At 37.9% G+C, this 16852-nt stretch overlaps 1 protein-coding gene across 1 annotated transcript in view; it reads left to right on the forward strand.

Moving 5' to 3' along the window:
* Window positions 1–16852, forward strand: part of si:dkey-12j5.1 (uncharacterized) — a 66602-nt gene that overhangs the window by 35007 nt on the left and 14743 nt on the right. Inside the window, exon 9 of the mRNA XM_056762533.1 lies at window positions 14925–14978. Within this exon, the coding sequence (XP_056618511.1) occupies window positions 14925–14978 (54 nt within the window). The remainder of the gene's footprint in view (window positions 1–14924; window positions 14979–16852) is intronic.

Below are 16852 nucleotides of genomic sequence, written 5' to 3' on the forward strand. Positions count from 1 at the left end.
TTTGTCGCAGGAGATTTTGGCACAGGCTCAATTGACTGACTCCTGCTCGAGGTCCCTTTCATAAAGCGAGACAGCGCACATCCGCTTCAGATGACTTTTTACAGCGTTCTATTGAAAAGAAAATTGTGTTAAACTGAATATGAGAAAGCTCGAATATGTGCTAATCACATGCAAAGGAATACGAGTAAATGAGCACACGAGATGAAAGCGGGTGAGAGGAGAGGCTGCGTGAGAAGGGTCAAAGCTCTCGTCGAGCTGATGATAGCATGATGGTTATTGTAATGCGTTCGCTGCTCTCATAAATGCAGTTTTTTTTTCAGTGCAGATTGAAAGCACTTCACCTCTAGAGCGGAGAGCAATAAATGCCGTTTGAGTGGCCTCTCAGAAATCCTTGGAGAAACGCGTAAATGCCCATGCACACAATAAATAGATGTGCTGAAGGCGTGAAGCAAGGTTCAGCGGGTTCTCTGTGTGTGCATGTGAGCCCGCATGTCAGCTCTCGCACCCCTGGTGCGCCACCATGCTGAGTGACACATGTTCTCATGCCCAGCAGGTGAGAGACAGAAGAGAAGAAAGAGGGAGTAAGAAATGAGACAAATGAAGGAAAATGTGACACCGTATTCATAAACAAGGCCACATGCTTTCATTGGCGCGTGATTGGTCGGGCCATTTTAAGGATGCAAATAAAGCATCCCAGTGTCTTTACCTGAAGCTGTCTCCGTGGTGACCCCAGCAGGTGATGTGAGGATGTCAGAATTCGGTGGAAGTTGAATAGATGACCATTATTTATGAAACGCTCTGTACTGTGGCTGTGAGAAACAAGAAAGTCTCATTGTTATTAGTTAGAGAATACTACACACTAGTAAAAATCTATTCGTGAAAAACATTTATACTTGTATTTATAAAATTTTTATGGAAAATATTGATATTCTATAATTAAAGGTGCAGTTTGTAAACGATCAAAACAACAACAATGCCGTATCTTGATGAAGCTGTGAAGGAGCGTGGAATGATGGGATATGTTGACTGATGGCCATCAATCAGATGGCAACGAGAAATCATCTTAGCGGATGAGGTTAAGTTTTAGAAATGTTACAAATAATTGCGGTCCATAAATAAGTAAACGGTCGAAAAAACAAGTGGCTTGCTGGACGCTAGACACTCCTTCCGCATTTGTCGATGACACTGTTGTCATGCGGTTTCTATGTCATGATAGGCTTTAACAAAGGGAAATGCAGATATGACGCCATAGACAGGCAACTGAACGGCCCATGTCACTGTTTAGAATGACGATTTTCTCACAATTTAAAAGTATTGGAAACATTTGATATGTTGTAAATACTCGGCTGAACAAAATATATAACACTAGTTTTTAGAAATTTTACCCCAAAATTGTTACAAACTGCACCTTTAATTAAAAGCATACTGATTTACAATATGAAAACACAAAGATTAATTGATCCCCGCCCGTCATGTTTTTTTGTTGCTGTGAAAGTTCCTTCTCCTCACTCTTTCAACCTTATTGAACAACCTGAATAGTGTGTGAGGGAATGTTTGAAGCCTTTTCCCTCTTTGACCTGAACCTCCATAGTGTCCCTGCCCTTCAGGACCCTATCTTAAAAAAAAAAAAGATGAATAAAACAATGTTGGACCCCATGAAAAATACATGACAGGGTAAAGCTGATCTGAAGGGGCTGCGTCTAAGGTTAAAGATTCATTCATCTTTCCTACAAACCAGATCCATTATGGATGAGCCCAGAATGCAAAGTGTTTTGTAGAGAGAATAAGGTCTAACGTCTTTATCTCCGTGTGTGTGTTTGTACTGTACGCCAGAAGAAGTGTTACTCTTTGGGGGAGTGGCAGCTGTGTGAGTCAACGTTAAGATCATCGATCACTTCTTGGCATCTAAAAATGGACAAAGCGCCATCGATGCCATCTAAACACAGCATAGCTTAGCACTCTGTCAATACACTTGACGTATCTCGCAGAGCGAGTAAGCTTGAATGTGAAGAACTCGTGTCTTTGAGGGTCTGAAAAGAGTTTAACATTTAAACCGAAACTCATTAAAAATGAGAGGCTTTAATTCTCCTGTGTGAATTTATGTTTCGGAGTCTCTTAACAGCCTTTGCTCTACATCGAGATATTCTGCTGTATTTTCCATTTCACTGCGTTTAACTGTGAAGAACCGTGGAAATATTTGGATCAGTCCTTGTCGTAGGAAACGCGCTGGTGAGGTACAAGATGTAATATTGTTGTTTCTGGCTCATGCAGTTTTTCCATGGTTGAGGGCTCCCTTCACATCGCCGATTTAGAGAGCGTACCCACAAAGTGCATGTCCGGTTACAGTGAAAAATGATTCGATCCATTCAGCTGCTTTACAATTTTATTCCTCGGCGTGTGTGTGTATGTACATGCATTTATCTCTGTACTTTTGTCTTTTCTTGCTGGGGGATAAAAAAGATAAGGATGTCAGAAGGAGGTGGAATAATCCAGAACTACGGAAGCAGGCTGGCCCAGTTTTAACCAGCCTATGAGCCTTTAACACACTTGCTCTCAGTAATCTAGTTTGTGTCAAAATAAGATTATGTTAGATGATAATCGCATTATGTCATCAAATTTACAGCATGCCAATGGCAAGGAAGGTGTTATTTCCTAAATTTAGACGATAACAAGACCCATGTGTCTGTGTGTGGTCGTTGTATACCCTACAGTAAATGTTATGTAAGTTTTGACCTTGTGGTGTTTTAAAAAAAAAGTAAAAAAATCAAAGGGTGTTTATTTGAAAATGTAAAAATGCAGAAAGCTTTGGTTAGGTTAGGTTTAGGGGGAAGTGTGAGGGTGCAGGACAGAATATACAGTTTAAATATAATTGAAAGTCCCCATAAAACATAGAAACCTGTGTGTGTGTGAATGAAATTTGTTATACTGTATAAAAGAATATATGTATATTTTATATATATTATATAATATATTTTACTCACAAAAATAGGAAACCTTAAACAAACACACACTTGTACATACACATTGACTTGTTCTCTCTTTTATAAGCCACTAATTAACCATAAATAACATGTCTAGTTAAAGATCAAGTGCCTGTCTGACCTGTGCCTGAGGACAGATGCTGTGTGTGTGCTTTCACACTTGCTGTTTCCGTTTGTTCCCGGGGGAACCTAAGCCACGTGGGCCGATAGTTATCCATCCATCACTTTCACAGCGAATAGTGACGTTAGGGGTATTTACATATCTAAATGTCAGCTTCCAGATATAGAGCCAGTAATTAGAGAGAATTCTGGAGTAAGACACGATACCTTACTTCACCATAGAAGGACTATGAACTGAGTAAAAATCTTTGTCAAGAGTTTTAAGTTGTCGCTACTGTTTCCTAAAAGGTTTTTCATTTATTAAATACAGTAAGCATAATTGTACATTCTAACTATAAAATATGTGAAGTAAATAAAATGTTTTATTCATAAAATTGGGTCTACTGCAGGGTTAGGGTTTTTGGAGCTATTAGATATTGGAGCTCATTTGTTTTACAGGTGCGTGACATCCGATTACTTAACAGGTGGAGTTTGTCACCCTAGTTTACGTCAGTGTTCTGGTTAATCAAACAGAGCCGTAATGAACTTAACACAATTTCCTGTGTTTCTGTCATTTCACTTTGGTTTTGATTCAGAAAAGCTGATTAAAATTGTTCCGAATTCATAATCTGTCAGTATGACTGGAGAACATGTACACATTGTCTCTAGAGTGGACATTGTGTTTCTTTTTTGGATTTGCATAGCTTTTTCACTCCAGACTTTTAAGAGCAATATCATTTTTTTTAAATGTTGTTTAACTCCCGTTGCTTATTGTATTTGCATTATTTATACTTGAATTTTAACTATGGTTAACTCATGTCACCAAGTTAGCTTAAAGCGGATGTAACACATGCAGTTTCTTCCGAACTCATATTAATCTTGAGTACCTATAGAGTTGTATTGCATACTTCGTATCTTTGAAAGATCAAAGAGTTTGTTTGATCACCTGTTATAAAAGATGGATACAGCTGTACGATTATTTTCGAAAGCACACTTTCTCTGCTCCAGCTGTTTGACGCGTGCGCGGGCTCTTTCTCCCGCTCTCCCTGGTTGATGCGTGGGCATGCTCTTTCATCACACTCTCGCGGGTTGATGTGTGGGCATGCAAGGGACTAAGAAAAGTTGTTACCTAACGAAATTTTATGTTCGAAAAAAGCTTTCTGAAACCAATACGAACGCTGAGAGAGTGTATCGAGCACAGAAATACTATTTCAAACATCAAACTCGTTTTTTGACAAGTTAACATGTCAAGCATGAGATGCCAGCACATTTAATATCGTAAAGAAGTCAGAATGCATGAAACACTGTTGAACCACCTCTTTAAGAATCGTTCATTTAAAAACAGAGCGTGTACTCGGCTCTGCGTGTGGACCATTGAGGACAATTATTTTGACAAAAATTCACCAGTTCTGTGATGTGCAGTGATGTTTGTAGAATACAAATGTATATTTGAGAGGCTCAGCTGTCGAGCACACAAATATCCACCAGAACAAAATAGCACATCGTCACTGCGTCTCACTCTGTACTTCACCTACAACAGAGAACTTCCCATAGAATACACATTATTATCAAAGTCTATTCATCCTTTGTATTTCTGCTGCTTTATACGTTTATAAGTTTGAGCAAGTCTGTGTAGGTTTAACATGTTGTATTATTGTAATCTTTAAAATGACAGTTTAGAAAGTTAGGTTTCATGGTTAAGTGGTTTGGACTTGTGTGTTACTAGACTTTCTCTGAATTCTCTTTTGACCTTATTATTTTTCCTTAACTCAGATTCTGAAAAAAAATAGCAATACATTTTTCAGAATTAATATCACGAAGCAGTAAGTTTTAATTCAGACATAACTGTCTTTGAGTTTTTCATTTTTCTAAGATATGTTTAATTGGATGTAAGAAGGTCACTAATGAATAACCTTTGTTCATTTTAAAGTCTTCTGCCTTAAAACACACACACCACAATATAAATGTATAAAACGAACGATCTGTTGCTTTGGATATAATGTATTGTAATTTAATGAACTGTTAAAGGATCCAATGTATAAAATTTAGCAGCATCTAGTGGTGAGGTTGTGAATTGCCACCAAAGGCTCACTCCACCACTGACCCCTCCCTTTCACAGCACTACTGTGACTTACACAGAACCAAGACGTCACCATGTTTTCATTTCTTTGCCGAAGGAGATAAAGTATTTACGAAACGTGCTAGGTAGATCAGTTTGTCCGTTTAGGAAAACTGTAGAAACAACATGAATTCCATGCAAGGGGCCCCGCTGTGAATGCAGTTAGAAATATCTCATACTACGGTACTAAAAACATAACGCTTCTTTATGTAAGCTCTTAATACACCTCTGAAGACATAGTGATGTATATTATATTGCATTTTTGTCAATAGATCCTAAACAATTACACATTCGATCTTTAAACTAATCAAAACCCTAAAACTTTTATTTCTTTATTTACATTTTTTATGTGGTCTCTGACTTTTCCTTCCCCATTTTGCTAATCATTTATATGTTGATGTTTTCTATACAGCTGCTTTTCAACAGTGCAACCTTAAAAAAAGCACTATACTGTGAAATTTTACTTGACTTGATAGAACTTATGTCGGCCTTTTTCCTTCTGACCTGCTATGATTTAAATGTTTACAGCTATACCTTAGGAAGGTTCCTGTCGAACTGCTCATAAGGCAGAATTATTTGTACATGCAGAAGAAGCACTGAACGTTGTATTCGAATGACAAAGAGCAAGTTTATACAAGCTTGCAAACACAAGCTTACGATGGAGTTTTCAATTACATGTGCTGCTGTAACCAGAGGGTTTGTGTCTCGTCGGAGGGTTTGCCGGATGGATTATAGTGCGAGTATTAAATCATAAAAATGAAGCAATGCTGTTGCCCTCTTCACCTTATCAGTTCTCTCTAAAACATGCCTGCTTTAACTGGCACCCTGGAAACATTTTCACACACGCTTATTACGAGCATTGTAACTTTGAGGGAATGTGTGCCGCATGATAACGCGTTATTAGTGTTTATGCTGCAGTTTATTGTATGTGGCATGGGAATTACTTATAAAAAAGCAGGAGGAAGAGCAAATGGATGGAATCAAATAAACACACACACACACACACACACAGATGATTGTATTGCATGTCTGTGGTGTTAGTAAGTTTAACTTGACTTTTTACCCTAACCCAGGCTTCATTTGAAGGGAATGATATGGTCGTTAATGCATCTGGTGACCTGTGTTTCAGCAGGTGTTTGTGGGAAAAATGGAGAAGTGCATTTATTTCATGTCCAAAAGGTTGTTTTTGTAGAACAGCAGATGGGAGATAAGCTCTGCGCTGAGACAACATTAGCAATCAATCCCTTGTGATTTATTGCGTCTGATGCCGGGTCAGATTGTCGATCGAGATGTAGTTCTGCGCTTTTTTCACTCAACTCAGAAACCACTTTTGATGTCCTAATCACCAGAAAAATGGCCAAGTTATTCAGTTCCCAAAATTCTGTAATTAGAGGTGGAAAATCTCTGGAAGAACCCGTAATCTTTCCTAAAGATGAGATTATCATGGAGTCATCGCCACCTGACATCCGAGCAGAAATGCACCTAGTACTTGCCAACAGGGAAGAATATGGCATCGCTTAGTTCTGACTGAAGACAGTGTTGAGTGGAGGTTAATTGTCTGTCAGCGTATTTACAGAAGATCAAAGCAGCAACATCACCGCCATTCACTACAGGTCACAGAAGCATTTTTATCCACAGTGCATTTTCCCACGGTTTGGCAAATGCGTAGGTGATGATCAGCCTTTGTTTTGCACCAGCTTTATGTGATATTTTCCTGCTTATTTTTGGTCATTTTCTTTTTGTGGAGTTCAGACCATAGAATAGAAATCTGCTGTTATTTACTGTCCGGTAAGTGACCTGCTTTGACGTGCTTAAGATTTTGTTTTTAAAACTTAAGTATCATGTATACAAAATGGCGGTGACAATATTAGACAGGAGTAGAGAAAAAACATCAAAGAGTAAAGTAAAACGATTAGTGTTAAAAGGTAGAAACCAGGCAGAAAGAGGAACCAAGTGCAGTTAAATATTTAATTAACACAAAAGAAAGTACAACAAAATAAAAGAACATAGAAACAAGGGGCGAAAGTAATCCAAAACATAAATGAACCAAACCAAAGAAACAGCGACTGACAAATGACAACGGAAACACTCATATAGACACAACCAAACAGGAAACAATACACACTTGGGAACCAATGAACAAAAGAACTCCAACGGACTACACAGGAGACAGGGAGTGTCATAATAACTTAAAACTTCAAGTCCACGTCAGACAGGGGAAAACACAGACCGGATCGTGACAGTTATTAACATAACATTAATTTAGAAGAATAATATAGAATAATATTTACCTGTGGGGTTCTCTCTGGATTTGATCTGTTGTCATCGCTTATTATCAATATTATCAATATTTTTGACCGTCTATTTGTAATCCAGGCTCAAGTCACATATTATGAGCAACTCATTAAATTAGTCAGAACCAAAAATGAAAAAAGTTTCAAATTGTATTTATCAGATATGACATGCGGTGAAATGCTTTCCGCAGTTTGCAATGAAAAATATATTTTAAAATAGAAAGAAAATTATCAAAAGTGTCTAATTAAAGAAGTTATGATTAAAAGAATAGTAATATACTGTATATATTAAAAAATAGTAGGTGGCGTTTATATTTGTAATGATAAGATGGATTTTGGTAAGCAGTACTCATATTTTTATTTATAATGCAGAAATGTATGATTTTGAATACTTACATTTTAACATTTAATTTGTGGCCAAATTTGTTTCCCACAAAACACATGCCAGAAATGAACTTTCTTAACATTTATTTCAATCTTTGACATTTCCCTATATTTATATTCCTATATTTTTACAGAATGTTCTTTACGTTAGGTAGAATAAATACTTTATATGAAGAAAACAGTTTTTTGCATTAAAATCTACATTTTAAGAGAATTTTTTCTTGGCGATGTTGTAAATTTAGACTTTTTTTGGCTACGATTCTTGCCATTCAGGATCATAGACAAATCTCATCAGATATTTGAACCAACCAAGTATAACAAAGCAAGAGGAATGCAGCCATTCATATTAATACGTGAGAAATTTTGGAGGGCATATACTTTATAAAATACAACCAAAACAATAAAGTTCTCTCAAACTGCCCGCGCTGGCTGCTCACATCTCCAAAATCAAAAATTGAGTCCCAAAGGAATGAGCAACTCATACCGAAGAATACTGTATTCTGTTTGTTTCAATCCCTCTCTTTCATCTATAACATTTTATATTTGCTGGGTGTTTCTCATTAATCATGAATCCGTCTCCACTCGAGTGAACCCGATTGTGATCGCATAATTTCTTATGTCAAAAGCAACGGCTCCTTAGCAGCGAGTTTAATATGTTCAATCAAATATTCACTCCTGGAGCTGTGCTTTTATTAGAATTTCACTCTCTCGCAACTACAATGTTGTAAACTGTTCAGGCTGAAGATTATTGAATTACATCCCAATAACTCTTATAGTGGGTTTGGGTTTTTAGTGATCATGTAATCATGTTATGATTTATTTAGTGTATTTTCACAGGGGCATGCAAAATCCGTATGGGGTGCACAATGATGACATCACTTTCCTGTCTTCAGCCACCGACATCACGCTGGCGTGACATCACTTAAGTGGTTTTCGACCTGTGTGCAATCTCAATGGGTAGTCCCTATGCCAACCGTGTTGCCAGTCTAAGCAACATCTTAATGAGCGCCTTTTAATTACAGTCAGACAGACCCTACAGAGCCCCAGACACCTTCGGAAAAAATGTGCGAGCAGGGGAACGAATGAGAGCGCTCTCACTAATGAGGGTTTCATAATGGCTGGTTTAGGTAACCCCCCATCACATCTGCTGCCTGACAACCTGTCTTTGCCTTTTGATGGGTGTGTGCACATATTCGCTAGTTCAAAAGTTCTCGAAATGACCTCTAAACTGTGCATTTGCCATTATGCAAACACTTGATAGAGGTGGTTTTACCTAAACAGTTGACGAGGATCCATATCAAGCAAGAATTAGAGGTCAAACTAACACTTGAAATGGCGACCGGGGTCAAACCTCGACAGGGCTTTGGCACTCTCTGCTTTCCGTTCGAACCCCCGAATTGATTTGTTTGGGACCTTGGAGGGTGTAATAGGGTGAGGTGGAGCGAGTTGAGTGAATAAACTTGTCTGAAATTGAGCACAGTGACTGTAGAGCTTTTATATTATGTCAATTGGTATATCTATAGGGATGGGTCAAAAATATCTATATCCCCAACCTTGCTCTTGTAACTCCGTAACTCTTCTCCCTGTCGTCCCATCTTCATCCTATCTTTCGTTAGGCAGCCTCCCCTAAAGGCAAAGTCGACTTCTTCGTTGATCTGATACGTAGAAATTAGATTCTGGTTCTATACGGATTATGTGCGATCACACCTGCGTGTGTGTGCGGGCGCGCGGGCGGGATTCTGTGGCTTTTTTCTTGCCCCATCTGATTTAACGCTCATACCCTGACCTTCACTGCTCACAATCACTTCTTGAAAATCAATAGCACTGACACGGCAAAGAAAGCATCGCGACCGGACCGATGCTGTATGTGCGAGATGGAGAAACGCACCTTCAACTTTCTTAAACGTATAGTAAAAAGCAATTTCACCTCTGTTGGAAGAAAAGGTGCATTACGTTCTCCACCCTCTCCCTCCCTTCGCACGAGAAGAGATCTGTCAGGGCTTCGTGTCATTACGTCCAGGAGCCAGTTTTAAGCTGTCCGAGTACAATGTGGCCCGACAGCGCTGTTCTGAAGGTCTGAGACAGGCTGATGTGCCCGCATTGTTATGAAGGTCATTTAGCAGAGCCGCGGCCTGTCTCTGGTTAATGATGTCATAATGAGGGTCTGCGCGGGGCAATGGTTATCGAGTCAGAAAAAAGGCTTCTTCATTGGCCAAGTCGGCACCCGTGTGCTACTGAATAGACGGTCAGATTAAACTTAAGTGAGCAATTACGAATATAGTCTCCTTTTGTGGCAGATATATTTTATGATGTTCCCTTCTTTCTTATTCGCTGACTTTGTCTGTATTCCCTCTGTCTCCCACGAATATCATTTTTTCGCGATTCGGCTCTTCAGGGGTCCACGGCCGGTCATGCATGTCTTCTATAACAGCAACGCTCGTGTTGTCTCACATCAGTTAATGAGAATTTTGTACTCTCATAGTTTGAAGCGTGATTAAGCCATTATTCCATTGGGAACATCATCGCCACAAATCAATAACTCTGCTACCGTAAAGCTCTGAATCAATTGGACCATCTATTAAAACACTGTTACTCGTAAAATCGTTAAATACTCGCTCGTTTTGTTCCAATACTTTTCTGGTAATTCACACCAAGGTTGTCTTTCTATTTTCTGTTCACTATTGCGCACTGAATCGTGTTTTCCACCTTGTAGCGAACAGATGTGACTGCTTTATACATTAGAAGAATGATTATAGGACAGGAATACAGCTTCTTAGGGATGTAAATGAGCATGTCATTGATTGGTCAAACTTACTGAACACATTTAATCGTACTGAATGTGTACAGCCCTAGGCTTTAGCAGGGAGAGATGAAGGGTGTGCAATGAAAGGAGTGCAATGCTAAGCACATTTTTAATGGTGTGTACATAGCATAATCCTCTATTTAACACAGTTTAAATTATATTAATTGTAACTGTTGAAAATGCATTGTTTTGGTGCATGTTATAACGCTATAGTCGGACATACTCTAACACTTTTAAAGAACATTATAATTGAAATAAATTTTTGATGTAATTGATGTTTTGAACTGGAGGTGCATCTGATGATATCTGAAGAACCTCTTTTTCAATGTTCTCAAGGAGCACTTGAACCACTGTAACGTGACGTTTCAAACAGCATTTAAAAGCTTTGTGCATATGCACAGACATTATTTTATACCCACACAGACTTTTACGCAGTTGGGATCCTTTCGTTTCTTTTGGGAGTGATGGATTATTGAATACAACCTTCAGAATTGCGTAACTTCATGCTGTATCAAAGGCTGCTTCATATTGGATCCTGTGAAAAGTTTTCTAAAACTTAATTTAACAGACTTGTGGTTCATGACTAAGCTCTTGAATAGCAACTCGAGTCATGACTTTGCACTCGGTTTTAATCTCAAGCTCTTGTGGATGCTGTTTTGTTATGCAGTATCTTTCCGGTTTTACATAAGTGTTCATTTTTGATAAGTGTTTGACGCTCTCAAACCTTTAAAAGTGGCAATAGCACATTAAATGTCTGAAATATCTGTTTAAAATTATATCAACAATTAAAACGTACATAAATTGGAGCGAGTATCAAAAATGTGCTTTTTGTTCGAGGCAATATGTGCGTGTTATTAGCTGACAGATGCGAGCTAAAAGTAACTCTATTATTTATTCATTATTTACACACCCTCTTGTCTTTTCAAACCTGTATTCTTTCCACCACTGAGCACTAAAGAAGATATTTTGAAGAATGATGTTGACCGGGACCCATAGTGTCCATACAATTGAAGTAAATGGGTGCCGGCGCTGTTCGTTTAATAAGATTCTTGAAAATATCTTCTTTAGTGTTCTGATGAAGAAAGTCATTCAATACTGAGAATAGACAGCACAGCACACAATTGATGTGTAATGAAGGACACAAATGCAGTTGCACAAATGAAGCAGGAAAAACATACGATAGAAAAAGAAGAATGTTGGAGCAGGGGGTGAAACATAATCACTTTTCAACAACCAGACCACTTTCAGAGGATGAACATATTAATATTAATGTCTACATTCCTCTGATTCCAGACTCCATCAGAAAATGACCTCATTTGACCTGACAATTACTGCTTCACATACGTTCACATAGCCTTCAACGTCTCCACAGCTTTTCATATTTACAAAAAGTGGATTTGGGGGAAAAATATTTTATTTAGTACAATTTAACCCTGATCATCCTTTATGAAATGTCCATCTGACTTTTTAGCTCTTTGTAGCTCGTGGCTTATCACAGCTGTGAACGTAGATAGAAAGTTTTTTTTCTTAAAGGATATTTCAACCAAAAATGAAAATCCTCAAGTTGTTCCAAACCTGTATTAATTTCTTTGTTTGGTTGAACACGGAGAAATATATTTGGAAGAATGATTTGAACCAAACAGTTCTTGGTCCCCATTGACTACCGTAGTAGGAAAAATGACAATAGTCAAAAATGCCTCAGAACTGTTGCTGTCCTACATTCTTCAACATATCATCTTTTGTGTTCAAATGAACAAATTCAATTTACAAAGTAAATACTATGGTAGTGAATGGTGGCCCAAAACTGTTTGGTTATAAGCATTCTCCCTAATATCTTTATCTGTGTTCATCAGACCAAAGAAATGTAAACAGATTTGGAACAACTCGAGGTTGAGTAAATGATAACAGAATTTTAATTGTTAAACATAACCTACGATTTAAGCGTTTTAATATTTTAAACCCGATAAACTCTTAATTCAGACTAACTGCCTCTGGCTATACATCTCCACAGGGGAATCAGGCAAGTTACCAACTCCTGGACCGCCAAGTACTGTCGAACGTCCATAATCGCATATATATCCAAGAAACGTTTGAGCAGATTTATGCATTCAATTTGAACTTCCTAAATGGAGAATTCTAGGTCCCACCAAAGTGTTTTCCTCTGGGCCGAGTGTTTGACTTTATCCTCTGCTTTATCTGTTGCTTAGAGCTCTGAAAGACAGCATCAGGGAATGATATGCGGCTGAGAGGAGAGATGCGCAAGCATCAATCCCTAAAGTAATTATCTCGGCTCCTCCTCATTCCAAAAGGCTAAATATAAGTGAAGTTTTTACCTCCCAACGGCTGCCATGTTGCCTTTGATAAACGGCCCGACTGTAAAATTCATGCCGTCTTCGGCTGTGAAAGCGAGTATGTGTGCTTCAGTGTATTCCGCATTCACACTCATTCGGTCATTCTTTTTTTGAGTATAAATTTTCTAGTGCACTGTGCCGTACGCACACACCAAAGCAGATACAGATAGGCGGGCGAGTGTGGTTGTGGTAGATTGGAATTGTCAGAGGTGTCACATTAAATGTGCTATTATTAAGTCCAGGCTGAATTTTATGGCCTCGCAGGGTCGTAAATTGGCTGGTCAACCTCTTAAATAACGTATCCATCGAGCGATGTGTCTTAGCCGTCCTTACTTTTCTCTGCTTTACTCTCTATTCCTCGCTTATATCTCCGCCCCCCTTTCACCTCGTACCTGTAGAAGAGGTTGATCTTCACTCAGTGGCCCTGGTTAAAATGGATGGCGTAAGTGTGACTGAGGACAATAGGGCGAGGGACGTTGGAAACAGGTTATGGGGGCATTGTGGGTAACTCGCCCTCCTCGCAGTTTTCTATCAAGAGCATAACCTTCATGATGGAACAATAAGGTCTGTTTCAGTATGCAATCACATGGAGCGTATGAAAAGCTTTAAGTACAGTTTCAAGGTTAGGATGTCTACAAAATCACAGTCATTTTTGTTCGTGTGGGACTCAAGTGTTGACATTTTTTTTATGCGTTTTCTTTCACTTTTATCTACAGGTCAAAGATGCAATCTTAAGAGTTTTAAAGATGAGATGTCTTTATGGCTCAATAATGTCTGATTTGAATTGACCTCGCCCTGGTTCGTCCATCAGCTCTTGATCAGATCTATTGATGATGCCTAATGAAAACACGCTTGGGGTGTATGTGTTAAGCAGATAAGCAAAGACTGACAGGACCATTGACAACAGATAGATCAATGACATCGATCAACTAAATGAAGTTCTCAAGCTCTCAAAGGAGAGATAAAGACTTTGTCTAACAAATTAACAGAAGAACTTAGGTGATAACCCCATCATTAAATATAAGCACACTGCTCTCTCTCGAGAGAATCAGCAGCCATTGCTTTGCATTGAGAACTCAATTCAAGTTTGGCCGAATGAAGTTATTCATGAGGCATCGACAAGAAGGGAATCAGTGGTATTGACCACAGGGCAGACGGATAGGCTTAAGCAGGCTGTCCAGAACTGCACTTCACTGTGAGTGAGAAAGAATTCTGATTATAGTTAGAACCAAAAAAGACGGAATATTACTTATTGTTGGAAATTTTAGGACATGTTTTATTCTATTATAAAAGTGAAGGGACATTTTTTTATCATTTATTCACTATTACATCTTTCTAAGTCTGCATGACTTCTACAAAGCCCAAATGAAGTTATTTTGAAAAATGTTGCTAACCAAACAACACTTGACCCCATTAACCTCCATTGTGTGGAGATCATACCACATTTCTTATAATATCTTCTTTTGTGGTCCTCAGAAGTAAAAAAATCATATACAGGTTTTAAATGACGTAACTGTGAAAAAATTTTCACAGATATCCGTTAAAAAACACTTGCGTTGAAGATTACGTAAACATATTTTATTACAGTGACTTTTACTGTAACATCATAAAACTGAGATCCTCTGTTTGAATGAATGAGAGGCACGATGGAGAATTATATAAATTCTAGATGCATTTCGACTTTCATATATGCACAGTACATATTTTTGTGAAATTTATCTTTATATAATTTCCATCCTTCTGTGCATTTTTTTTTAATAAAGTATAGTGATAAAGTATAATCTCTTCTTTTGACAAATTAGATCATTAGGAGCTGGAATAAGGAAATAAGATCTTCTAGAGGAAAATACATGTCATTCTCCAGAAAATGAAGAGATGTTCTCTATTTTCCAGATGGCTACGGAAGTTTTGGAGAATCTTTTGGAAGAGGATGATGAAGTTGTGCAGGTGAGTGTTTTGTGTTTTATCATTTATAATACGTGTTATTAATCACTTTAGCCAGTCGTCAAAATGGCTTTGTTCTGATGAACACATATTTGGTAGAATGTTTGAAACCAAACAGTTCTTGGCGACCATTGACTACAATACTAGGTAAAAGGACAATTGTAGTCAAAAGTGCCCAAGAACATTTTACTTTCCTACATTCTTCAAAATATCTTCTTTTTTTTTCAACAAAACAAAGCAATTTTTCATAACATAACATGACAAGATACATAAGTTATGCTGTTATAAGAGAAAGTGAAGGGCTAATATTTGACATGCTGTATACAAGGGTGTTTGTTTCCTGTTCTTGTGCTGTGCTTGTTATCAGGCCCATCAAACAGACTTCACCTTGTAGGAAGTTTGACAAAAGTGTTTGATTCTCACCGTCTCTTACTGCTGGATAAATAATTGATGGCTTAATATCCTGCTGAAACGGGAGCTTGTTTGCATGAACGTGCTTTGGTCTTCCGTTTAGATTATCAGTCGTCAACATTATGAAGACAAAGCCGGGGCTGCTACACCCGAGACAGAGAAAATTTCAGAGTTTACCCAGCAGGCTCAGAAAATACATACATATATGGACATAAAGCAAATCTTTCTCCCAGATTCCAGTTCCACATGTATTATGGTTTGCTTTGATGCCCCACAATACATCAAAAAGCATTATTAAACAAAGAAAGGCATTCTGATCTTCTCCTCGGAGCTGATTAAAAAAAACCTCATACAAACAGCATGCTGACAGAAAATGCATAATTAATGAGCAAAACTGCAAGCAATGAATTATTAATCAAATGAATATGAAATTTATAGAAAAGTAACTGCTGGTCAGAGGATGTGAGGTTTACACTTATCCAGGTAAGCAGATCTGATAAAAGCACACAGTGATAAAAAAAGACAAAAGACTTGCGCTTAAGTGTGTTCAAGTGTCATGTACAGTAGGTGTGACTAGTTGATATGGAAAAAGATACATTTCTGTCAATCTTTAAAATGTGTTCTCTCTATAGCAACAGGAAGATCCTGATCAAATGTCAAATTACAAAACTTTTTTTTACTTGAAATAATTTTTTATCATTGATCATGATCAAAGCACATGAATATCACGTTTTCACATGTGGTTCCATGGGTTTCATGGATATGCACATTTTTTTGCGATGAAAGGTTTCTTTCCATGTTAATCAAAGGTTTAATCCTAACCAGCTGATAGCTCCGCCCACACAACAATCTTATTCGATGTAAATTCTGCACCTCATGAACATTGATCGCCAAACATGGATAAGGGCAGGCTATACGTTTGATTACATAAATTTAAAATTCTGAAATTATAACATAGCATCTGTTATGGCATCAATGAAGTCATGAAAACAGGATACATCGCTCTATGTGCGTGGACAGAGAAAAACTGTTCTGATTGGCTGTGTTTTGTTATTGATTGCCGTTTCCCGCCCGTTTTTCTGTCGGTATTGACAAACAAATTGCTTATCGCAGGAATCTCATCGCATTGTGTTTGTTTTGGATGTCATTTTAACTACTGCAAAAAGTCCGATTTCCTTGCTTCCATTAAGAAAAGACACGCTTGTTTCTATTTAAGCACACATCATCATCAGATTATGCATGAATTACATGGATTTTTTGGATCTGCAGAAGAGAAAGTCATACAAATTTGAAATGACAAAAGAATTTGAAAATGATCTGTACCTTTAGTAATATCATTTTTATATTACGCAAATATATTATAAAACGCACAATAAGACCAAGATCTTAACTCTGCCAAACACATATAGAATAGAAATGACATCTCATGAGGGTCTTAAAAGAAACCCTCTATAGGCTTCACGGGT

The sequence above is a fragment of the Triplophysa dalaica genome, chromosome 12 (assembly GCF_015846415.1).
Source record: "Triplophysa dalaica isolate WHDGS20190420 chromosome 12, ASM1584641v1, whole genome shotgun sequence".
NCBI lineage: Eukaryota > Metazoa > Chordata > Actinopteri > Cypriniformes > Nemacheilidae > Triplophysa > Triplophysa dalaica.